Here is a 25,924-nt window from a genome sequence, read left to right as displayed (position 1 = left end):
GTTCAGCTTACATTTCACCTACATCTTGCTACTGTAGGCTATCTGAAATGAGATGTAGGACCTATCAAGGGCTAGGCTACTTGTTCTAAACAAAAGCAAACCATGGCAAAGTTTAATTACAATCATAAACCCAGATTTTAGTCAGCAGCCCAGGTCTATTGAAAAGTCAATCACGCAAATAGGCCTAGCTATTTGCATTATCCAATCTACGATTTGTAGTCTTAACATCTGGCTCATAATACGGAACAATTGCAAGAAGATAACATTAAGCCAGTTTTTTTTTTTAAAACGTTTGTCCAAATGTTTCTTGCACAGAGATTTCGAGATCCTCTGTCCAACTTTCATCACCCAAACTCTGTCAGATTTATCTATAGTTATACACATGCGCAAACGGGATTTATTTACAATCAAAGATAGCATTGGTGGAAAAGGATCAGGGCCCGGTTCCCGATAGCGATGGAATTTATGCATAAAATGGTTTAGGGAAACCGGGCCCTGGAGAGTAAAATAAATGCAAATTATATTTTCCCTTGCGACATACGCAAATTCCTTTAATGTTATATTGGCTCGCAATAATAATTATTTTGACGGAAAACTGAATTTTGCGTTTTACATCGACATTCCTTCCTAATTCGCTCAATGTTATGGAAAAAGGATATGACAGTGTCTCTAGAATCTAGATATGTGACAAGTAATAGCCTAGGCCAGAGCCACGTATTTAGAAATAAATACATGTATGGCTCTGGGGTAGGCAACGACTTTTGTTCAAAGGGAAATTTAAAGGCAGTCCATTGGCTGTCGGATAAACTCAACGACAGCGTTTTCCTAAAGGAGATTACTGATTGGTCTTGTCACCTGTCAGACTAGAACCCTTCACCATCAACTTCAGATCAACTTAAAAAACAAAGCCCCGTTGATTTGAGCACACAAGGAAGAGTACTTTTGTGGGTGTGTCTGACTACGTGCACTCCACAAATAGTTACTAGATCGCAACATAGTTTCGAGGAGGACCTTACCAGAGACGCAAGTGAAATAATACGTTCTGTTTTGACAGAAAGTAAACTGTGAGAGCGACCGGTCGTTCGAAGTTAGTCCGTCAGTTTCATTTCTGAGATTGTTTGTTGTCCACTTTTACTTTCTTTGTTGTGAAGCTTTTGGACGTTATCTGTGAGAATATTTGATCAGCGGTAACATTATGTCAAACCTCCGGCCTAGATGTTGTATTTTAGGAAAGGGTTCGAATGGCTACGGCTTCCATCTGCACGGTGAGAAAGGGAAGACCGGACAGTTTATCCGACTGGTAGAACCAGACTCTCCTGCCGCCACCGCCGGTCTCTTCGCTGGGGACCGACTGACGTTCGTTAACGGGGACAGCGTGGAGGGCGAGAGCCACCAGCAGGTCGTTGCCCGGATACGAGCCACCGTGGGCAGCCTCGAGCTGATCGTGGTAGACGCTGAGACCGCGGAGGTACTGAAGAAGCACAACTTGGAGTGCCGTAAAGAGTATGTCACGGAGGGCATCCCGTTACCGGGCAGCAAGTCGGGCCATGGGGATGAAGCGGAGAGCGAGGCGACTGCTACATCGGAAGAGAACGGAAACTTCTCCCAACAGAGGCTAAGTGTGAGCGCCAAGGTAAAAGGGATTTCCGAAGTTTCCTATCTAGATTCATTTCACAGAATATTACATTTTATGTAGGCAATTTGCATACGCCTAGTCATATGATGTATTGGAGAGCTGACCAGGGTCAACCACTGTCTGGCAACACATTTGAACAACAATATACATTACCAGTCAAAAGTTTGGACACCTACTCATTCAAGGGGTTTTCTTTATTTTGACTATTTTCTACATTGTCAAAGTTCTTAATCTTTCGGATTGACTGACCTTCATGTTTTACAGTAATGATTGCCTGTTGTTTATCTTTGCTTAATTTAGCTGTTCTTGCCATAATATGGACTCTGTCTTTGACCAAATAGGGCTATCTTCTGTATACCTCCCCTACCTTGTCACAACTGATTGGTTCAAACGCATTAAGAAGGAAAGAAATTCCACAAATAAAATTAACAAGGCACACCTGTTAATGTAAATGCCTTTCCTGGTTACTACCTCATGAAGCTGGTTGAGTGAATGCCAAGAGCATGCAAAGCTGTCAAGGCAAAGGGTGGCTACTTTGAAGAATATCATATTTTGATTTGTGTAACACTTTTTTGTTTACTACATGATTCCATATGTCTTAGTTCATAGTTTGGATGTTTTCACTATTACATTTCGATGTAGAAAATAGTAAAAAATGAAGAAAAACCCTTGAATGAGTAGGTGTGTCCAAACCTTTGACTGGTACTGTATATGTAGGCTACATCCTACCCTAAACTGCATATGTCATGTTCTAGACATTTGCTGAGACTTGCTTTTGTCTTTAAAAAAAATAAAATTGTACCTCTGTATTGTGTATAGAAGCATTAAACAGACACTCATGCCTACAGGGCAGTTATTCTGTTAGGCCAATTTCCACAAGCATAAAAGGGTTATGTATAGGGACAAATTGGAATGTTTAACATAATAAATATAAAAAGCATATGCATGATCATGGTAGCAATTGAAAGCGAACACTTTGGATTGGGGAAATTATCAGACTAAATGTTCACCTGACATGACTGAATTCAAACATGACACTGTTGATTTTATGTGCATTTTACATTGACTGTACTTTTCACAGCATTTGTCCATGACGAAAAACTGAAAATACTCTGGATACATTCAGTTACATAATAAGAATATTCTTGGAAAGTTTGGTTTAGGTGCAAAATAAGAAACAATCATTACAAGAGTTTGAGCGTGAGGTCTAACTGGTGTCTCCAAGTGGACACACACCTCAGGGCAGTTCATACGGAATTTAAATGTACTTTTATGGCTCAAGGAAAGAGCCTTCAACTCTTCAACTATAAGGTGCTTTTTTGATCTCTCCTAGCTTTACCGTTGAGGAACTGAAGCAAACACATTTGTGGTTGTTTGTTTGGAACACAGCCCTGCATCCCCACCTTTACACATATACTGTTGTTGTTTAGGCAATCCAGAAACGTTCCATGATAAATAACCACCTGGGTCAGTTGGGCATCATTTTGAAAGCTTATTATATTGCCAACATGACTTGCTAAGTTATAAAATCCAATCATAGTGTTAGGCTTTCAATATGGAAATATGAAGTGCACATTTAGACACAGGTTTGTTGTTGTTTGACATCAAGGCAGTATTTATTATAATCCTCAACATCTCGTCTTTCAGAACACATAGATTCCTCTCGATTTACAGCATTCCCCTTTCTCATGCCCCGTACACATCGTGACATATTTCATTGCGCTGTATTTCATCTTCACAGAGTCTTGCACGGCTACTGAGCGGACAAGTGTAGTGTTTTTAACGCAAGATGGAGGTGAACCTGTCTCGTCAGAGATCGCATTTATTTTGGCAGATCGCAAAATATGAACTTTTCATTAAAGACCGGAGACATATTGTTTCCGGTAATAGTTAATAAAACATGTTTTGTTTAGTTACTTTTAACTCTACTTGTTACGCTAACTTTATAGCTAGTCAAGCTAGCTTGCAGAACAGCTACATTAGCTAGCTAAAGGCTAGGTTGAAGATACCACTGTAACTAGCAACCTCCACCATAATAATAATATAATCAAAAACAAATGTCATTACCATCACAAATAGATTTAAACGGGAGGCAACAGTCATATAATATAATTAGCTTAACTGCCAATGTGTATTATTTAACATTACTATTAAAATAGTATTCACTTATAGGAATAGGTAATTGTTTTCAAGTTGCTAGCTATCCCATAAAGCCATCACCGAAACCAGAGAAGATGAAAATATTTGGTTTTGGTCACTACCTGTTCTTCAACAGACTTTGTCTGTACTGAAGACTACGCAAAGTGTGGGAAAATTCCAAGTGTGCAGTGTCTGACTCTGACAACTGAGCCTTCAACCGCAAGGGGGCAGTGCGATTCCGCTACGTTGTGGACATCCCCATTGAAATGAATGACATCCGGTGTAACGTAATGTGAACGAGGCATTACACCTTGCCCAAACCGGCTGCGTACGTGCGCCACCATACCATGCCTATCATGCATAAATTTACCCCCCCCCCCCCCCCCTCCCCCACCAAACGCGATCACGACACGCAGGTTAAAATATCAAAACAAACTCTGAACCAATGACATTAATTTGGGGACAGATCGAAAAGCATTAAACATGTATGGTAATTTAGCTAGTTAGCTTGCACTTGCTAGCTAACGTTAATTTGTCCTATTTAGCTAGCTTGCTGTTGCTAGCTAATTTGTCCTGGGATATAAACATTGAGTTGTTATTTTACCTGAAATGCACAAGGATCTCTACTCCGACAATTAATCCACACATAAAACGGGCAACCGAATCGTTTCTAGTCATCTCTCCTCCTTCCAGGCTTTTTCATCGTTTTAAATTATATGGCGATCGCATCTAAACTTTAATATATTACCACCACTACCGGCAAAACAGTTTGTCTTTCTATCACCCACGTGGGTATAACCAATGAGGAGATGGCATGTGGGTACCTGCTTCTATAAACCAATGAGGAGATGGCACGTGGGTACCTGCTTCTATAAACCAATGAGGAGATGGGAGAGGCAGGACTTGCAGCGCGATCTGCCTCAGAAATAGGAACGACATCTATTTTAGCCCCTGGTTTCACTGACGCTCGTTGGCGCGCGCAAGCACTGTGGGTGCAATAATTTTATAACATGGATTTCTACATTTATTTTGCGACGCAAGCAACGTGTCTGGTCAGCATGTTAGACAACAAAACCAATTTGTAAAAGTAGCTCAATTAGCGGGAGGGATGGGGGCATCTTTTTGTTGCTGTGGTACACACGTTTAGAACAGCTGTCAGTTGAATCCCATACAGCTATATATATATATATATATATATATATATATATCCACACACACACAACTAACTGTGTGTTACTGTACAGCCACTGAGTTCCAATTTAGGCACTTATCAGTTACCAAATCTGCGTTGGTCAAAAGTTGGGGCGGCAGGGTAGCCTAGTGGTTAGAGCATTGGACTAGTAACCGAAAGGTTGCAAGTTCAAATCCCCAACCTGACAAGGTACAAATCTGACGTTCTGCCCCTTAACCCACTGTTCCTAGGCCATCATTGAAAATAAGAATTTGTTCTTAACTGACTTGCCTAGTTAAATAAAGGTAAAATATAGGGAATGACAGTGAGTACAGTAAAGGGCTACAGAACTGAATAGACCACAAACCATCATGTCCTATCGAGCTTGAGACACCTGTCTGCTTATTGTCTCAACACAACATAGGAAATAAGGGCCGCATTCATAAAGCTCATCTAGGATCAGGTCCTCCATGTCATCTTATTCAATATAATATAAAAAACATTTTAAATGATCCCAGATCAGTACTAGTACTCTGAGATGCTTTCTGAATATGAGCACAAAATGTCTACATTTGTAAGCCAGAGAGCTCCTGGTTTTCACAAGGTCGGAATATCAGGTATTCCTCATTTAATCAGAAAAAAGCATTTATCTGAGAGACATACAACATATATCCCTCCCCTCTCCCTTATATCCCTCTGTAACACACCTCACCAGCCTCATACTGCTGGTTATGAAATACTTTTTCATGTGGTATTTCATCCGTGGGTGTGTAGGGGTTGGTCAGTTGGGGAAAACATGTGCAACGTCTTCATGTAACTTTGTTAGACAGTGCAAGGTCTGCCCTCTGATATATAGCCATTGTGCAACAGCAACACAAATGGAAAATAAAAAATTCCGATCTCTCTCTCTCTGCCTCACCTTGATGTGTAGCTAGTGTTTCCCCTGAATTATAGGTTACGTACCAATTGACACACTTGTCATGTAGGGAAACGTGTGGCAATTTGTGACGAACACGAAAGGTCTCCTAAATAGTAGGTCTCAACGAGGGCATTGAGTGTTTCCTTATCACATGAACAGGACAAACTCTCTCCGTCCTTTCTCCCTCTCTCTCCCTGCACCTATCCGGTGTATGTGACGACACAAAATTGTATTATTACTCATTCACTCATTCGGCTTCTTTAGGGAAGGAGTATTTCCTCGTCTGGTCACCATGATTGGTCTGTTTCTGTTTATCGTCTCCGGTCAGATTCTGTCTCTGGTCAGATTGTGTTCCTACCTTAAGAGACTGAGTGGAAAGTGAAACGGTGGTATGTGGGAGTAGTGCACAATGGAGGGAATACAGTGCCATTTGGGATGTAGCTCATGTCTCCCACCACTAATGCACTGCTACCCTTTACTAATCTTCTGGGTTCAAGTGACAGGGGCCACAAAGGCCTCGTCTCTCTCACGGTGCTGCCTGCTAGTGACGTGGGCCACAGAAATGTCTCGTCTCTCTCACGGTGCTGCCTGCTAGTGACGGGGGCCACAGAAAGGCCTCGTCTCTCTCACGGTGCTGCCTGCTAGTGACGGGGGCCACAGAAAGGCCTCGTCTCTCTCACGGTGCTGCCTGCTAGTGACGGGGGCCACAGAAAGGCCTCGTCTCTCTCACGGTGCTGCCTGCTAGTGACGGGGGCCACAGAAAGGCCTCGTCTCTCTCACGGTGCTGCCTGCTAGTGACGGGGGCCACAGAAAGGCCTCGTCTCTCTCACGGTGCTGCCTGCTAGTGACGGGGGCCACAGAAAGGCCTCGTCTCTCTCACGGTGCTGCCTGCTAGTGACGGGGGCCACAGAAAGGCCTCGTCTCTCTCACGGTGCTGCCTGCTAGTGACGGGGGCCACAGAAAGGCCTCGTCTCTCTCACGGTGCTGCCTGCTAGTGACGGGGGCCACAGAAAGGCCTCGTCTCTCTCACGGTGCTGCCTGCTAGTGACGGGGGCCACAGAAAGGCCTCGTCTCTCTCACGGTGCTGCCTGCTAGTGACGGGGGCCACAGAAAGGCCTCGTCTCTCTCACGGTGCTGCCTGCTAGTGACGGGGGCCACAGAAAGGCCTCGTCTCTCTCACGGTGCTGCCTGCTAGTGACGGGGGCCACAGAAAGGCCTCGTCTCTCTCACGGTGCTGCCTGCTAGTGACGGGGGCCACAGAAAGGCCTCGTCTCTCTCACGGTGCTGCCTGCTAGTGACGGGGGCCACAGAAAGGCCTCGTCTCTCTCACGGTGCTGCCTGCTAGTGACGGGGGCCACAGAAAGGCCTCGTCTCTCTCACGGTGCTGCCTGCTAGTGACGGGGGCCACAGAAAGGCCTCGTCTCTCTCACGGTGCTGCCTGCTAGTGACGGGGGCCACAGAAAGGCCTCGTCTCTCTCACGGTGCTGCCTGCTAGTGACGGGGGCCACAGAAAGGCCTCGTCTCTCTCACGGTGCTGCCTGCTAGTGACGGGGGCCACAGAAAGGCCTCGTCTCTCTCACGGTGCTGCCTGCTAGTGACGGGGGCCACAGAAAGGCCTCGTCTCTCTCACGGTGCTGCCTGCTAGTGACGGGGGCCACAGAAAGGCCTCGTCTCTCTCACGGTGCTGCCTGCTAGTGACGGGGGCCACAGAAAGGCCTCGTCTCTCTCACGGTGCTGCCTGCTAGTGACGGGGGCCACAGAAAGGCCTCGTCTCTCTCACGGTGCTGCCTGCTAGTGACGGGGGCCACAGAAAGGCCTCGTCTCTCTCACGGTGCTGCCTGCTAGTGACGGGGGCCACAGAAAGGCCTCGTCTCTCTCACGGTGCTGCCTGCTAGTGACGGGGGCCACAGAAAGGCCTCGTCTCTCTCACGGTGCTGCCTGCTAGTGACGGGGGCCACAGAAAGGCCTCGTCTCTCTCACGGTGCTGCCTGCTAGTGACGGGGGCCACAGAAAGGCCTCGTCTCTCTCACGGTGCTGCCTGCTAGTGACGGGGGCCACAGAAAGGCCTCGTCTCTCTCACGGTGCTGCCTGCTAGTGACGGGGGCCACAGAAAGGCCTCGTCTCTCTCACGGTGCTGCCTGCTAGTGACGGGGGCCACAGAAAGGCCTCGTCTCTCTCACGGTGCTGCCTGCTAGTGACGGGGGCCACAGAAAGGCCTCGTCTCTCTCACGGTGCTGCCTGCTAGTGACGGGGGCCACAGAAAGGCCTCGTCTCTCTCACGGTGCTGCCTGCTAGTGACGGGGGCCACAGAAAGGCCTCGTCTCTCTCACGGTGCTGCCTGCTAGTGACGGGGGCCACAGAAAGGCCTCGTCTCTCTCACGGTGCTGCCTGCTAGTGACGGGGGCCACAGAAAGGCCTCGTCTCTCTCACGGTGCTGCCTGCTAGTGACGGGGGCCACAGAAAGGCCTCGTCTCTCTCACGGTGCTGCCTGCTAGTGACGGGGGCCACAGAAAGGCCTCGTCTCTCTCACGGTGCTGCCTGCTAGTGACGGGGGCCACAGAAAGGCCTCGTCTCTCTCACGGTGCTGCCTGCTAGTGACGGGGGCCACAGAAAGGCCTCGTCTCTCTCACGGTGCTGCCTGCTAGTGACGGGGGCCACAGAAAGGCCTCGTCTCTCTCACGGTGCTGCCTGCTAGTGACGGGGGCCACAGAAAGGCCTCGTCTCTCTCAAGGTGCTGCCTGCTAGCCTCCTGCATTCCTCCCTGATGGGACACTTGGCAGGACCTGGCTCATACTGGTCTAATATGGGTTACGTCCCAAATGGCACCCTATTGTCTACATGGTGCGCTGCTGATTACCCAGGTGTATAGGGAATATGGTGTCATTTGGGAATCATCCATGGACTGAGAGGCAGGACTTGGCTGGTACTGGTTTGTGTCCAGTAGGGAGAAAGTGCTTTTTGAAATGAGGAGGTATTGCCTTCTGAACTTTTTGCTACGGTTGGGTGTGCCCTACTGAACACAACCATTGTCTAATATGGACTGAGAGCCAGGAAGAGACAGCTCCTCCTGGACTCTCAAGACTTGGCAAGCCCTCAAAGAGCTGCATATAGTCTGGGTAGGCATTTTATTAATTGTTTAGGGGTCTTATAGCTTGAGGGTAGAAGCTGTTAATGAGCTTTTTGGACCTAGACTTGGCGCTCCGGTACCGCTTACTGTGCGGTAGCAGGGAGAACAGTCTATGACTAGGGTAGCTGGAGTCTTTGAACATTTTTTTTGGAACTTCCTCTGACACCGGTATAGAGGTCCTGGATGGCAGGAAGCTTGGTCCCAGTGATGTACTGGGCCGTACACACTACCCTCTGTAGTGCCTTATGGTCGGATGCCGAGCAGTTACCATACCAGGTAGTGATGCAACTGGTCAGAATGGTCTCTGATGCAGCTGTAGAACTTTTTGATCTGGGGACCCATGCCAAATCTTTTCAGTCTCTTGATGGGGAATAGGTGTTGTCGTGCCCTCTTCAGGACTGTTTTAGTGTGTTTGGACCATGATAGTTTGTTGGTGATGTGGACATGAAGGAAATGGAAGCTCTCGACCTGCTCCACTTCAGCCCCGTCGATGTTAATGGGGACCTGTTCAGCCCTCCTTTTCCTAGTCTATGATCAGCTCCTTTGTCTTGCTCACATTGAGGGAGAGGTTGTTGTCCTGGCACTACACTGCCAGGTCTCTGACCTCCTCCCTAAAGGCTGTCTCATCATTGTCGGTTATCAGGCCTACCACTGTTGTGTCGTCAGCAAACTTAATGATGGTGTTGGAGTCGTGCTTGGACACGCACAGAGACTGAGTGTGTTTATTAATGGTGTCAAGTTGACCACATGGAAATTATGACCAGTAACACCTTGGAGGACCGTCTCCATCTCTCGGTTTCCCTGGAGACCCAAGCGGAGAAGAATGAGGCATTTTCTGTGGTGTGTTTGTCTGGGGAGAAAAGGAGAAAGAGACGGACTGGGCCAGAGAGGAAAGAGAAGAGGACTCTCACGCCTCTCTAAGGAGGCTGAGCCTGAAATACCTTACCCCTTTCTCACCACAAACACTCATAATGATCTCGTACTCAACCGTGTGTGTGTGTGTGTGTGTGTGTGTGTGTGTGTGTGTGTGTGTGTGAGCCTGAGGGATTAAACAGCGTTTAGCCTTTTGAAAGGAAAAACCCTCAAAGACCGGCACTCATTAGTTCTAGTAAGATGAAGTAAGGCCCTGGAAGGCAGCCTGTTACACTCAGAGTAGGGTGTCTAACCACTCTGACCAAAATGGGTGAAAACACGCTTTGGTGATTACATTCATGTTATAAAATACATTTTACCAAGACAAAAATGATTGTTATGTTGTGGAGTCTTTCTGGTAACATATGATTAACTTTATATCTAAAAAGTCCGATTTTTGTAGCCTAATACATCCGATAATAAGCACAGAGCTCTGATTACATGGTTCTCATCTTCAACGCCGTTTCCGCTGGTCGTAAAAGCTGAATTAAGTGTAAAAATATGAAAACACTACATGTTTCAATCGATATCCATCTTACCTCTAATGTTTTATGTCCTCCGGATTCGAGGAGAAAGATGACTAGTTTAACAGGAACGTGAGCCTGTCAGGTAGCTAGTAGCCTTAATTCTTACATAGAATCCAACCTAATTGATGTAATGCAATTTTAGTTTATTTTTTAGGTCCACTTTTTTTCCCCCCTCTGGCCTCCATTGATTTAGTCACACTAATTCTGGCCATCCTACAAGTGGTAAAAACTCCAATAACTTTTGAACGGATTATGATAGAAACATGAGGTTTGGCCATTGGTTTTCCTTAAAGGATTATCTATACAGGATTATTCATTTCAAGGATTATTATTATACCCATTGGTCAAAAAGATACGTTTTTGATTGGACACCCTACTCAGATAGCTGTTAAGATGGATTGATCCTGGAAGGCAGAATGTTACTCAGAGAGCTGTTAAGATGACAGTTAGGCTGTGTCACTGTCATCACTTTCTCCCCTTCCTCTTTCTTTGGCCAATAACATGGCCTTATGTCCTAAAATCACGAAGCGATTTACATGTCTTCAACCTCACCCTGAACTTTAACCATTACCCAGTAGCAGTAGGCAATCTCTGGCTACTCTTTTACAGGTATTTACTAGTTATTTTTTTCCCTGAAATGTCTTGGTGTCCTTCCTTCATCCTGAGTATACTGCCTCCTCCCAGTGTATGTCACAAATGCCACCCTATTCCCTACATAGTGCTCTACTTTTGACCAGAGCCCTCAAAAGTAGTGCATATAGGAAATCGGGTGCAATTTGAGACAGCCCCAGTCTGTACTGGAGGACCTTAGTCTCTACCTCAGTCTGATGTCTAACTATCTATATAACCTCTACCTCAGTCTGATGTCTAACTATCTATATAACCTCTACCTCAGTCTGATGTCTAACTATCTATATAACCTCTACCTCAGTCTGCCTATAATATAACCTCCACCTCAGTCTGTCTATAATATAACTATATAACCTTGGTGTTAGTTTTAACACCCAAATTGTACCCTATTACAGTACGTATTTAGTGCACTACTTTTGACCAGGGACTATCAAGCTCTGGTCAAAAGTAGTACTCTATGGGTATAGCCCTGTTTAATGTGAGATTTCAAAACGGCTCTCATCACATAATCGTGGGTGTCATCATTTGTAATGGACTGTTCTTCTCCATTGATCTGGGTGTAGTGCTATTTGAGTTGCCCTTATCCTTATGTAACAACACTTTTTATAACTGCAGTTATAGCAGTTACAGCATTGTTACAACATTGTATTAAAGACAGCTTTGGCGACTACTAAGTATTTTAAAAACCCTTTGGCCTGGATGTATCAATGTGTTCATTTAAGCAATAATGCACCTCGGGTTTGTGGTATATGGCCAATATACCACGGCTAAGGGCTGTTCTTACACACAACACAACGCGGAGTGCCTGGATACAGCCCTTAGCCGTGGTATATTGGCCATATATCACAAACCCCCGAGGTGCCTTATTGCTATTCTAAACTGGTTACCAACGTAATTAGAGTAGTAAAAATAAATGTTTTGTCATACCCGTGGTATACAGTCTCATATAACACGTCATTGGTATATGGAAGGGCCATAGAGTTAGCCAATCAGCATTCAGGGCTCGAACCATCCAGTTTATAAACATGCATAATCTACAAGCAGAATTACTGTCTTACCTCAATTGGCCATGAAATCCTTAGTTTGAAAGCAACTGTTTTTCTTGAAGCAGTGCCCCCCCCTCCTCCCCCCTACATTTTCACCCACGTGGACCAGTCCCCTTGCAATTTGTGTTCAACCAATGAGCTTCAGGCCCTCACCATTTGAGTGACAGCTAGCAAGAGGCAGGCAGAGGGAGAGGCAGGCAGAGGGAGATATGTAGTGCACGTATTATAGTATGTGACGTAGTACACAGTTTTCAGGGACCATTTTTGGCCCGTGAGGGCTACATTCAGAACTACTGGCTAAAAGTATACAAGGGTACGGGAGAATCTCTGTCAAATGCATTTCCATAATAGCACAAGGAGTCTTAGTGGTAGCCATGGATTTCAATGTGTTGCAGTGAAGTTGAACTTGATTCAGACCACCGCTTTCCCCACCTCCTCTTAGTCCTGTCTTGTCTTCTATTGCCAAGGCGACACAGATTTGCCACATTGCCTAACCTGTTACCATGGAGATCCTGATTTGGGTCACCATAACTAGTACTCACAAGCCCTTGGATGATCTTGACATCATCTCACAGAGCTCTTTGCTGCTCTGGGTTTACTCAGTGACACACACACACACACACACACACACACACACACACACACACACACACACACACACACACACACACACACACACGCTTGGCTGACTGCCAACATAGTTTGTGAAGATCAATACCTTATGGCTCAAAGTAGGGCTGGGTGATATGGCAAATCAATTATCAGGATATCTATAGATTTTTTTCATTCGATAACGATAGTTATCACGATATTAATCAAATAATGTTTAAAAGGTTCATATCTGCTTCAGACTCAAGAATGCCTAATGCCTGAACAAACCGTAGCCTAGTGGTTAGAGCACTGGGCCAGTAACCAGCAGGTAGCCTAGTGGTTAGAGCGCTGGGCCAGTAACCAGCAGGTAGCCTAGTGGTTAGAGCGCTGGGCCAGTAACCAGCAGGTTACCACTTCCAAATTACTGAAACAGTTGAATCATTTTCATGAATAATTTCTTCATTGGAAGCTGCTCCTTCTCCATGGCTCACTGCCAATGTTTTCGCCTACATCACTCATTTAGTGGTTAATAGTGGCTCCTCCATCACTCTCGGTGCTAAGTGGTTTTTAGTGGGCGTATACCTCTCCACGTGCATATTGTCACTTCTCTGCACATTCCTGCTGCGTCAGAGGTGAAATGGACTGCTGTACCTAATTATTCTATATCGATATAATCGAAAATGAATCTAAACGTTTTTATATCGTTATTGAGGGAAGTAATTACCTCTAATTAATTATTGATTTATCGCCCTAGCTCAAAGCTTTCCTCCCAGACTGTTGTGTTACTCATATAACAACCTCAAATCATGTGAGTTATATTACTCATTGATTTGTGTAATGGTGTGTTTTGTTATTAAACTTTGAGGCCCCCCATTTAAGACCCGTCTGTTAACCCAGGCTGTCTGACTGGTTCTCCCTCTACTAGAGATAAAGAGAGTGAATACAGCAGTTTAATACATCCGCTTAATGGTGAGGAGGCTGTGAGGTGTTCAACAGCCAGAAACCCCCCCCCCTGTGAACAAACCTGTTAAAAGGACTTCTGATGGCAGGGATGAGAACTGCATCTGGTTACTACATGTAATTATGAAAGTGGGGCCTTGTGTGTGTAAGTAAGTCAATTGATTCTCTGTTATGAGCGATGCTTTGTCTCTGAGCTTCAGGCTCTGTATGCTCCTCCTTTGTAATCGTTCAGAACTAACACAGCTAAGTTGAGCTTCTACACTGTGTGTGTCAAGAGGCCTGTGGTTTGCTGGCATAGCTGTGCAGAGTTTCCAGACCCAGTAGAGAGCACAGTAGTTTAGGCCATGGTGTAAGTCTTACCATGATGCTTGCTAGAGATGCTTTGGTCCATAGGGGATGCCTTACCTTTGTATCGGACTGTCCAGACTACCGTTTGAGTGGTCAATCTTCATTATATTCTCTACAGGTTGGAAGCAAACTCAGAACCCTGTATAAAGACAATTAGTACCTGAAGAGCCATGTAGCTACCGGTATCTGAGGTTTAGGGTGATGCTGTATCATCAGTCTGAGGAAACCACGTCCTGTGTGTTGCCATGGCGCCAGACCAGACAGCACTGTCACCGTTGACGACAGTACCAGACTAGAACAACCAGAACAGGAAAGAAAAGATGTGAGACAGCCAGTGTTTGTTCTGCTGGTTGGTAGACGGAGGAGATGGAAGTCATTTATATTGTGTCAGAGAACACAACTCTCTGACTGTGTGGGTAAGCAGATCAGAAATGAGTCACGACAAAGGAAGATTGTTCATGGTTCTAAACAGAAACCTTAAAGGAAGATAAAGTTCATGGCAGTTCATATTATTGTGTCTATCATATAGTAAAACATGTCTATTGAGTTCTTTCATGAAAGCCTGTTTCTCTGGTAAACTTCAGACTTGGTTTCAGAGAGAGACAGAGAGGGAGACTGATGTGAAGCCATGGTAATGTTGTGGTCATGTAGCTCAGCCATGGGGTGTTCTTGTTTGCCGCATCATGTTGTAACTTTTGACCAGAGCAGAGGTGAAAGGCCCTTTTATAACCAACAGCACGGCTCTGTTCACATTCAATCAACCATTATCCCATGCCCCACACCTGTCTCCTATCTAAAAGGATAGAGACACACACACACCCAGTCCTCCACACCTGCCACAGCCATCTGTTTGTCCGCCCGTCAGATGCGTTGATGCTGACTCACTATTCATGTTCAAACACAGGCACAATCTTTGCTCTATAATGAGATGTTATCAGCTGCTGTCAGATAAGATGTTTTTGGATGACCGACTGCTGTGTCTAGTTCCTGTGTTCATCCAGTGTGTTGCAATATTGTTGGTGAAGCTAGGATCTTCCTTTGGGTGACCCCTGTTACCTACAGTGCCCTAATTAAAAGTAGTGCACTATATAGGGAATAGGATGCCATTTGGGATGAAAGCTGTGTCTTAACTTGACCCTGTAACTAGTCTACTGCGATCAGCCCATCTCTCTTCAGCCGGTCCTGTGTTGACAGGTCTGAATGAATTTGCAGCGCTAGCTGTTTCTCCAGTTGATGATTATCTCTGGGTGGCTGTGCAGCTCTAAGTTCAAGGGTTTCACACAAACTCTTACCTGATAAAAATAAGGGTGAACTATATATTTTAAATTTCAGACTCCAATAAAACACTCTCATTCTTCAAGCATGGACTAAATGTTTTGGTTTACTCTAATGTCACTAGATATCCGTTTCTTCTTCAACAATGGTACAGCGATAAAGACACATTGAAAACTGTAGAATCCCCCAACGAGGACTGCAAGCCTTAGCCACCAGGACCATTCCAAGGAAGCAGGAGTGGAAAATATTTTTGGCATCTGATTGTTTTTGTAATTCTCACATAGAAACTTCATTGAGAGAAAGGATGTTTGTAATGATTTTTATATTTTGTATGGCAACATTTTTTTGGAGGGGGGGTCTCCCAAGTGGTGCAGCGGTCTAGAGGTGTCACCTACAGACCCGGGTTCGATCCCGGGCTGTGTCTCAGCTGGCCCTGACCGAGTGACACATGAGGCGGCGCACATTAATGGACCCAGGGTTGTCCGGATTAGGGGAGGGTTTGGCCGGCCGGGATGTCCTTGTCCCATCGCGCTCTAGCGACTCGTTGTGGGGGTCACCAGTTATGGGGGTCGCCATTGGTGCGGCTGGCTTCCGGGTTAAGCGAGCAGTGTGACAAGATGCAGTGCGGCTTGGCAATGTCGTGTTTTGGATAACGCATGGCTCTCAACCTTCTCCTCTACCGAGTCTGTACGGGAGTTGAGCGATGGAAAAGACTAACTACCAATTTGGATATCACAATCTTTCTGTAGTGAGCAGTAAAAACATTAACCTTTGAGATGCAGGACCAAGGAATGTTATGTCAGAAAGTCCAATTTTTACAGGCTTTTAGTTTCCACATGTAAGCTAGGCGGTGCTATGCAGATATGCTAATCTTTATTAGTAAGGATAAGGTAGTTGCGTGTGCACACGCCCATTAGTATTATGAAGACTCCGTGCCACAATAAGGGAATTGAGGTTGTCATTTTGACAGCCTCCAAGACTTCCTGTTAGCAGTAGGTCTACTACCTTACCCAATATTTGCTCTGCGGTTGAGAGAGAGCGAGATACAAATTCCATCTAGACACTGTTGCTCTAAAGCACACAACTATACATGCCTTGGCCTAAACATCAGCGACACAGCTACCTTCCACAAAGCTGTGAACGAGCTAAGACAAGGGAAGAAAACACACAATGGGACAGATGCCAAATTGAGACTGCATGCAGAATTCTGAAAAATATCCCCTGTGTACAACGGAAAACACCAAATAATGCATGCAGAGCAGAATTAGGCAGATACCCGCTAATTATCAAAATCCAGAAAAGAGCCGTTCAATTCTACAACCACCTAAAAGGAAGCAATTCCCAAACCTTCCATAACAAAGCCATCACCTACAGAAAGACAAACCTGGAGAAGAGTCCCCTAAGCAAGCTGGTCCTGGAGCTCTGTTCACAAACCCCACAGAGCCCCAGGACAGCAACACAATTAGACCCAACTAAATCATAAGAAAGCAAAAAGATAATTACTTGACACATTGGAAAGAATTATAAAAAAAAAAAAGCAAACTAGAAGGCTTTTTGGCCCTAACAGAGAGTACACAGTGGCGGAATACCTGACCACTGTGACTGACCCAAACGTAAGGAAATCTTTGACTATGTATAGACTCAGTGAGCATAGGCTTGCTATTGAGAAAGGCCGTTGTTGGCAGACCTGGCTCTCAAGAGAACACAGGCTATGTGCACACTGCCCACAAAATGAGGTGGAAACTGAGGTGGAAACTGAACCGCACTTCCTAACCTCCTGCCCAATGTATGACCATATTATTTCTTTTAATTTAACCTTTATTTCACTAGGCAAGTCACTTAAGAACACATTATTATTTACAATGACAGCCTACCCTGGCCAAACCCGGAGGACGCTGGGCCAATTGTGCGCCGCCCTATGGGACTCCCAATCACGGCCTGTCGAACCAGGGTCTGTAGTGATGCCTCTAGCACTGAGATGCAGTGCCTTAGACTGCTGCGCCACTCGGGAGGATCCCCCTCAGATTACACAGACCTACAAAGAATTTGAAAACACTAATTGAATTGACACACAATACAACACCGGATTCAAAACTTTAATTTTTTAAAATTTCAATTATTATACAAAATTATTGCAACCAATAGAATGTTATATACATGGGGGATACAATCTTCCCAGCTCTGCAGATTTTGCTGCGAGGAGGCAGAGTCATTAAATTATTTATTTTGGTATTGTTCATATGTAGCTTGTTTTTTGGTCACATGTCCAGGAATGGCTAAAGAATTGCAACATTTTCCTAGAACTAATGCTGCAGATAGCAATACTGGGTGATTGGAAAAGTCATAGTCAATCAATAATATAATAATTATTTTAGCAAAAAAAATTCTTTTAATTTACAATCTGTAGAAGCTATGAGAATAGAAAGGTTCAGTACTTTTTGTGAAGCATCACAGCACAGTTGAAAAAATATATGGCAAATAGAAATCCAAAATGGATGATATTGAGAGATAGATGGGAGGGGTTGAATGGAGCCTGAAGGGTGGGACTAATAACAAGATAACCAATGTAAAACATACGGGGTCTGTAAAATGTATATAGGTTCAGAACTTTTGTGAAATAGCACAGTTACAAATAGAAATCAAACTGGATGGATGTCAGAAATAAAGGAAAGACTAAAAACAAACTAAATATAATTATTGTAAAATGTGTGTAATATGTATAAACTGAAGGTAGAAGCCTAAGTGTTATTGTTTTAGTTTACTCCAATTGGGGGAGGGGTGGTGGGGAATAATAAAGGTATATTCTAACAAAAGATGTATATGGATATAAACTCAGCAAAAAAAAGTCCTCTCACTGTCAACTGTGTTTATTTTAAGCCAACTTATCATGTGTAAATATTTGTATGAACATAAGATTCAACAACTGAGACATACACTGAACAAGTTTCACAGACATGTGACTAACAGAAATGGAATAATGTGTCTCAGAACGAAGGGGGGGGTCAAAATAAAAAGTAACAGTCAGTATCTGGTGTGGCCACCAGCTGCATTAAGTACTGCAGTGCATCTCCTCCTCATGGACTATACTAGATTTGCCAATTCTTGCTGTGAGATGTTACCCCACTCTTCCAAGGCATCTGCAAGTTCCCAGACATTTCAGGGGGGGAATGGCCCTAGCCCTCACCCTCTGATCCAACAGGTCCCAGACATACTCAATGGGATTGAGATCCGGGCTCTTCGCTGGCCATGGCAGAACACTGACATTCCTGTCTTGCAGGAAATCACGCACAGAACGAGCAGCATGGCTGGTGGCATTGTCATGCTGGAGGGTCATGTCAGGATGAGCCTGCAGGACGGGTACCACATGAGGGAGGAGGATGTCTTCCCTGTAACGCACCGCGTTGAGATTGCCTGCAATGACAACAAGCTCAGTCCGATGATGCTGTGACACACCGCCCCAGACCATGACGGACCCTCCACCTCCAAATCAATCCCGCTCCAGAGTACAGGCCTCGGTGTAACGCTCATTCCTTCGACGATAAATGCGAATCCGACCATCACCCCTGGTGAGACAAAACCGCAAATCATCAGTGAAGAGCACTTTTTGCCAGTCCTGTCTGGTCCAGCGACGGTGGGTTTGTGCCCATAAGTGACGTTGTTGCCGGTGATGTCTGGTGAGGACCTGCCTTACAACAGGCCTACAAGCCCTCAGCCCAGCCTCTCTTTTGGTGTTTTTCAGAGTTGGTAGAAAGGCCTTTTTAGTGTCCTAAGTTTTCATAACAATGACCTTAATTGCCTACCGTCTGTAAGCTGTTAGTGTCTTAACGACCGTCCCACAGGTGCATGTTTATTGAACAAGCATGGGAAACAGTGTTTAAACACTTTACAATGAAGATCTGTGAAGTTATTTGGATTTTTACAAATTATCTTTGAAAGACTGGGTCCTGAAAAAGGGACGTTTCTTTTTTTGCTGAGTTTATATATTTACCCCAAGAATATATGGGGGATTGGAAATGATGCAGACAATTACATTGATGGAAGCAACAATCAATCCGCAATATTAAAGCCGATCCACCCCTTAAAAAAATTATAATTTGAAAACAAACACAATTTTCATTAACTTCCATATCGAATGGGTGAAATACCAGTGTGCCATCACAGCAGCAAGATTTGTGACTTGTTGCCACTTATTTTTCCTTTTGTACTTTAACTATTTGCACATACAATGACATTTGAAATGTGTTTATTCTGTTGGAACTTTTGTGAGTGTAATGTTTTACTGTTCATTTTTTGTTGTTGATTGCACTTGTTTATTATCAACTTCACTTGCTTTGGCAATGTTAACATGTGTTTCCAATGGGGGAGAGAGGGAGAATGGTTCTCCTTCTGGCAGTGTAACACACACACACACACACACTCACACTCTCACACACACTCTTGAAGTGTGGCAGATGGTAGTTATGGTCTCCTTATTCAAGGGGTGGGTCTAATCCTGAATGCAAACAGTAAACATTACACTCACAAAAGTTCCAACAGAATAAAATACATTTCAAATGGGATTAACTTCATTCCAGCCTGTGTCTATTCCACAAGTTACCACCGGCTAAATTCTATGATGTTAAAATGCCTATTTACTCTGTTCCAGTCTCAGCTTCAGCAAACAGCACGACAGCCTTTTCAGAACCAGGACAAATACAGAGGGAGAGATGGGGATCTGTCCCAAATGCCATCCTATTCCCTATATAGTGGACTACTTTTGACCAGAGCCCTATGGCAATATATAGGGAATAGGGTGCCATTTGAGATGTAGTGAGACAGAGTGACAGTCATACTACTGCAGCTGCTGGTGGGTTGAGTGCTTAGAGCTCGCTGCTCTGTAACTGCTGCGTTTTAAAGCTTCAACAAAATACTTGAAGCTGAATGAGTACTTTAATAGACAAGAGGTTGTTCTGGATGCTTTGAGCTGTGCTGCTCAAATCACCCCCAAAACATCAATCCATTTACAACTGCTTGTCTATCAAAGATTGAGAGTCTATGCTGTGGCTGCAGCTGGCTGAGGAAACCACCCTCATAGTGTTTTGAGTGCAGATTTTTGCTGTGACAGCGGCTGGCTGGGGATCAGGGGCTCAGGCCTCTCCGTCTCCCCAGGACAAAGCTTCTCATTGTCAGCCTGCCTGGCCTCCCAGTCCCCCTGAGGACGATCTGGGATTGGAGATGGGCGTAGTGACTGACACCAGCAGGATGTGTGAGGGGGGGGGGGGGGGTTCTTCTTCTGGTTCAAAGGCTGGTTCTTCTTCTGGTTCAAAGGCTGGTTCTTCTTCTGGTTCTTCTTCTGGTTCATAGGCTGGTTCTCTCTCCTTCTTCTGGTTCATAGGCTGGTTCTCTCCTTCTTCTGGTTCATAGGCTGGTTCTCTCTCCTTCTTCTGGTTCATAGGCTGGTTCTCTCTCCTTCTTCTGGTTCATAGGCTGGTTCTTCTTCTGGTTTATAGGCTGGTTCTCTCTCCTTCTTCTGGTTCATAGGCTGGTTCTCTCCCTGTTGTGCTTGTATTACCTGGAGACCTTAGATGGCCCTCAGTGCTTCCTTCTCTCTCTGTGTGTGGTGTACGTGTGCATACTATTTGTGTCTCCCACATTTAAAAATCATGTTTGTTTGACATGTTCATGTTGACACTTGACAGTCAGGAATGTGAGATTGTCCTGGCCTCCCTCCATTGTACTATGAGTTGTAATATTTTAATGTACCATTCAGTACTGAAGCTGTCATTCTGCCTGGGTTGATCATCCTCAACAGTCAATGGTTTTGAAGCCATGTGTGAATCAATGAAACGCTCAATAAGGACCTTCCATGTTCATCCCAGCCAGAAACAACTCTGCACTGACCATTTAGGATATTAAACCAATCATATTCTGCGGCTGACTCTCAAACTGACCCCTATTTCCAATATAGTGCACTACTTGTGACCAGGGCCCATAATGAATAGGGTGTCATTTGGGAGGCAGGATCTGATTCATATAAACTGGGTTTATTTTCTGCAAGCAAGTTTTCTACAGCAGGGAGACACACCACATGGGTGGACGTTCAGGATGCAAAGGTTGCTCTTAAGGTTGGTAACAGATAATTATTAACAGGTGACTAACGATTACAGAGCGACAATCTCTGGAACAGCCCTTTTTATCAGTGAGGAGGAGTACTTTTTATATGATGTTTTATCTATCATTACTGTCGTATGCAAAATAGATACAGGTCATAAAGTCTCTCCACCTTTACAGCATCTTATCTGTTCCGTTAGTTATGACTTTTTTTTTTTATTCCCCAAAACGTTTTGTCCTCAACCTGGCTCAATAAATGTACATTTCCTGTCTTCCCCTGCTATTCTCATTAGTGTTGAACCATAGCACAGCCATATACATTTAGAGAATTCTGCTAACTTGGAATTTTAATGGACGACATATTGGTATCAAAAGTTCCAAGAACAATTGCAGTCTGGTTCTGAATGAGAATATTTTGCATAGAGGGTTTGGTTGGTGCCAACATGGAGGTTAGGTTTGCAACCTCTCTCTGACTGTGCTGTTAACCTCATTCCCTTTCCTGCTACTGCACTCCTATGTAGCTGTTAGCCTGTCTCCACCTCTAGTGGGATTAAATGCTTAGTCTAGCGTATGACCACTCCTGGATTAGCCCGTTACACTGAACACCAGTCCAGAGCCCAGCTAGACTCTCTAGGAAGTCTTGTCACTGTCTTGAGACAGTTTAACGGACGCTCGCACACAACCCAATCCACACAGTTGTGTTTTTGTAATATATATATATATATATATAGATTTTTTTACCAGGCAGATCAATTAAGAACAAATTCTTCTTTACAATCACAGCCTGGAGTCTGAACTGATCCTCTTAGATACAGTATTATCCTACTGTTCATATTCATATAACTATAGTATGTAGAAGCAAGTATGGAGCTTGGAGGTAGGGTTGCCAACTTTCTCACTACCAAATAAGGGACAAAAGGTGGCGTGGTGGTGCACGGTGCCACGGCAGTGTGGGTATGGTGTTGTGGAAATGAATATACACTATATTCTTATTTAATTGGAAAGGCAAAACATTCTTATATTCCGTTTAGTCTATAGCTTTACTAAAACTGTATGATTATGTAAACTTATGTTAATAAACATCAAAATAAATGATCAAAGAAATCACAATTTGGAACTTTGCAGCAAAAAAAAAAACCCATTTCAAATGCAAAAGAGGAAAAGAGGGGCATGAATCCCTCCCCAAGTCTACTTTTCCCATATATATTTATGCTGCTCTTGACTGATTCAAGCTGTTTTTTTTGCATTGCCAGAGAAGTCCTTCCATGACATGTCACAGTTCAGATATTTGAAGTTAATTTTTGATCAGCTCTGTGCTGCATCTGTTTCTTGAGTCTGACCATTTAATGGTCATCAGAGAGAAAATCCTGTCTACAAAGGCATTTGAGCCTGGCACACTGAGGACAAGTTGGCTTTCCCTTGGTTTTGGAAAACTGCCACCCACTTCTCACTGGTGGATTTTGTGGTATCCTGTCTGGCTTTCTGTATTTCCTCTTGGCTAACACACAACTCTTCAGTGTTGGTCCATACTGACTGTCTCTGTCATTTTGAGGGCAACCATCACCTGCTCCAGGTCAGTGAAGGAGAGCTCCTCAGAGGTCGACTGGTTTCAGTTCCACCATTACATTTTCTGGTGAGAAATCAAACCACTTGTCAATATATGTAATGACAGTGTCATAGAACGTCACAATGTCCTGTTGCTGCTTGGACCTTTGTGCTGACAATTGTTTGTCCATCAGCTGCTTGGTCTGGTATCCAAAAACGTTGTCCCGTTTCCACTGAAGCATCTTCATTTTCAACTTTTGGACTTCCTCGTAAACATCTGTGATGCAGAGTGTTGTTTCCTCCAGCTTTTTATGAGTTGGTCAAAAACACACCCCACGTTGTGGAAAAAGCACAGATAAATCTCAGCAGCTTCTGTTTATTCTTCATACTAAAAAAATAATCTTCAGCGCCACAGGACAGGTCTCCCCAAGGGCCCTGAAGTATGACGTAAGAGCTGGCCAGCTTTGGCAGGAGACGGTCGACAGCTGGATGTAGAGCGAGCCATCGTGTGCAAACATGTCTCAGAACTTCACACACTCCATCAGACACAGAGAAATATCTCACGCACGCTGGAAACGGCCTTCTTGTGCATTTCTGTGGTTGCACGCTGAGTTAAGTTATTCTCCCCTCCATGGCCAATTGAGAATTCCCGACGGCATAAAGTACAGAAAGCTTTCTTCGAGTCACCACTGACGGGCTGAACACACGTCTTTTTTGCTTCCCGTTGTTTGTTGTAGCTGCACAGTCTTTTCTCTCTTTTTTTTTTTGTTGCATGTTTTATCCATATTTCCTTGATATGCCAAACCGACTGAACAACAACAGAAATTACTTTGCAGGAATTGGCACGTTTACGCTATACTGTGATTGGATGAATATACGGGACAAGTGAGGTCCCGTATGGGACTAACCAATATAAGGGACATCCCGGCTAATACTAACTGTTGGCAACCCTACCTGGAAGAGCTATAGTGTTCTTAGAGAAACTGAAGTATGCTTGCTTGGTGAGTATTTAGTAACAGCAGTGCACTAGGTCCAATAGCTTCATGTCCTTTTTCCCTTGCTAGCCGTCTCTATGTTCCACATTTGCACTAATAAAACAACACAGGGCGACGTTTTAATTGTCCCAGCTCCCTGTTTCTGGTGTAAACCTGTCATGGAGTGTTCTCTAATTCACTGAGAACAGGAACATTGCCTATTTCTCTCTTGGTCTTTGGATGGTTGTTGAACGCTAGAATCCAGGCTGTCTTCATCTCTGTCACACTAATGGTATTATAACTTCATTTTATATCCATTCCTTGTCAACTGTTGCTTTAAATGTGGAATTAGTGCTAATTTTTCTCTTTGTGATGAGCAATCTGCTATTTCGCTCTTTGTAGAGGTATAGATCTGCTCACTCCATGTAACAGCGTGGATATGTGCTGAACGAGACATGCTTTCTCTGTCTCTCTCTTGCTGTCTCACTCTCTCTAGGCATAGATATGTGCTTAACTAGATCTGTTTTCTCTGTAGGACTCGAAGGCAGAGCTGCGTCCTCGTCTGTGCTCGATGAAGAAGGGTGTGACGGGCTATGGCTTCAACTTGCACAGTGAGAAGTCTAAACCAGGCCAGTACATTAGAGCTGTGGACGAGGAATCTCCTGCTGACAAGGCTGGCCTCAAACCGCAGGACAAGATAGTACAGGTACGTATGTCTTTACTGTACAAACAGAGACTCTGTACAGGATGTTTTTATAAAGCCAACTACTCAGCAGCACATCCCTGAACCATATTAGCAATGCAGGGCAATATTCTTCTGGTACTGTTTGTCTTCACCTTTATCAACTTGTACAGACATGTCTTCTCTATTGTACAGATAGTATGCAAGGCATCGATATGACAATCAGACAGTTGTGCTGTTCTTGAGGATGAATGTGTGTGTTGTAATCTCATTACATCAGTGGCAGAGTGGGAATGGTAATCAGTACTGGGATTAGGTAATGCACTGTTGGGAAGTGAGTTTGTGTGAGGGGGGGAGGGAGAGAACGAGAGACACAAAAACAGAGGGTTTTTCAAGGCCAGTTCTGTTAGTGTGAAGGGGAACCAGTCCTTGATACTGTTGTTTTTCGGGCCCTAGGTCCCCATGTCGTAATACGACCTCTGTCTCTGATGTGAATTACACTCCAATTACACTGACTTCAAACAGTGTCTGACAAAGGTCAAGGCTGTAAGTCTAACTAATGCTTTATACTCACCAGGGAAACGTTTGTGAGCTACCATTCTTAGGTATGGGGCACACACACACACACACACACACACACACACACACACACACACACACACACACACACACACACACACACACACACACACACAGACTGGGATCAGGGATAAGGGATAGAGTGTATAAGGGCTCTGCTCTGTTGTGTGATCACTATGGAAGTCTGTGAGAGAGATTGAATTGATTCCAAATGATATTCCCACCTCTGACTTTCTCCCGTTGGAATTCAACAGGCAGCACTGAACAATTGCAGTCTGGTTCTGAATGAGAATATTTTGCATAGAGGGTTTGGTTGGTGCCAACATGGAGGTTAGGTTTGCAACCTCTCTCTGACTGTGCTGTTAACCTCATTCCCTTTCCTGCTACTGCACTCCTATGTAGCTGTTAGCCTGTCTCCACCTCTATAGCAGTGGGTAGTTCCTACTAGGGTAGGATGACCACCCATAACAACTATATTGTCTCACTGTTCTCTGTGAATGTACTGGACAGCTGTACTTTAAAGAAAACCTTTCTGTCTCTCTGTCTCTAACCAGGTTAACAGTATGTCAGTAGTAGGGATGCAGCACAGTGAGGTGGTGGCAGCCATCAAGGCTGGGGGAGATGAGACCAGTCTACTGGTGGTGGATCGTGAAACAGAAGCTTTCTTCAACAGCTGCAACGTCATTCCTACTGAGGCCCACCTCACAGGTACACAAACACACTACCTCCTTGGAAAAACACTGGTCGGGCAGATTCCTGTGAATCCTTCGGTC

General features: G+C 44.6%; 1 protein-coding gene across 1 annotated transcript in view; it reads left to right on the top strand.

Moving 5' to 3' along the window:
• The first annotated feature begins 880 nt into the window (after positions 1–880).
• The window catches only part of LOC129828649 (Na(+)/H(+) exchange regulatory cofactor NHE-RF1-like), a 32,972-nt gene continuing 7,928 nt past the window's right edge, over positions 881–25,924 (top strand). Inside the window, exons 1-3 of the mRNA XM_055889747.1 lie at positions 881–1,633; positions 24,426–24,596; positions 25,706–25,859. Of these exons, the coding sequence (XP_055745722.1) occupies positions 1,196–1,633; positions 24,426–24,596; positions 25,706–25,859 (763 nt within the window). The 5' untranslated portion in view covers positions 881–1,195. The remainder of the gene's footprint in view (positions 1,634–24,425; positions 24,597–25,705; positions 25,860–25,924) is intronic.

The sequence above is a fragment of the Salvelinus fontinalis genome, chromosome 30 (assembly GCF_029448725.1).
Source record: "Salvelinus fontinalis isolate EN_2023a chromosome 30, ASM2944872v1, whole genome shotgun sequence".
NCBI lineage: Eukaryota > Metazoa > Chordata > Actinopteri > Salmoniformes > Salmonidae > Salvelinus > Salvelinus fontinalis.
The sequence above is the reverse complement of the archived record's forward strand: the minus strand, read 5'-3'. Positions and strand labels throughout refer to the sequence as shown.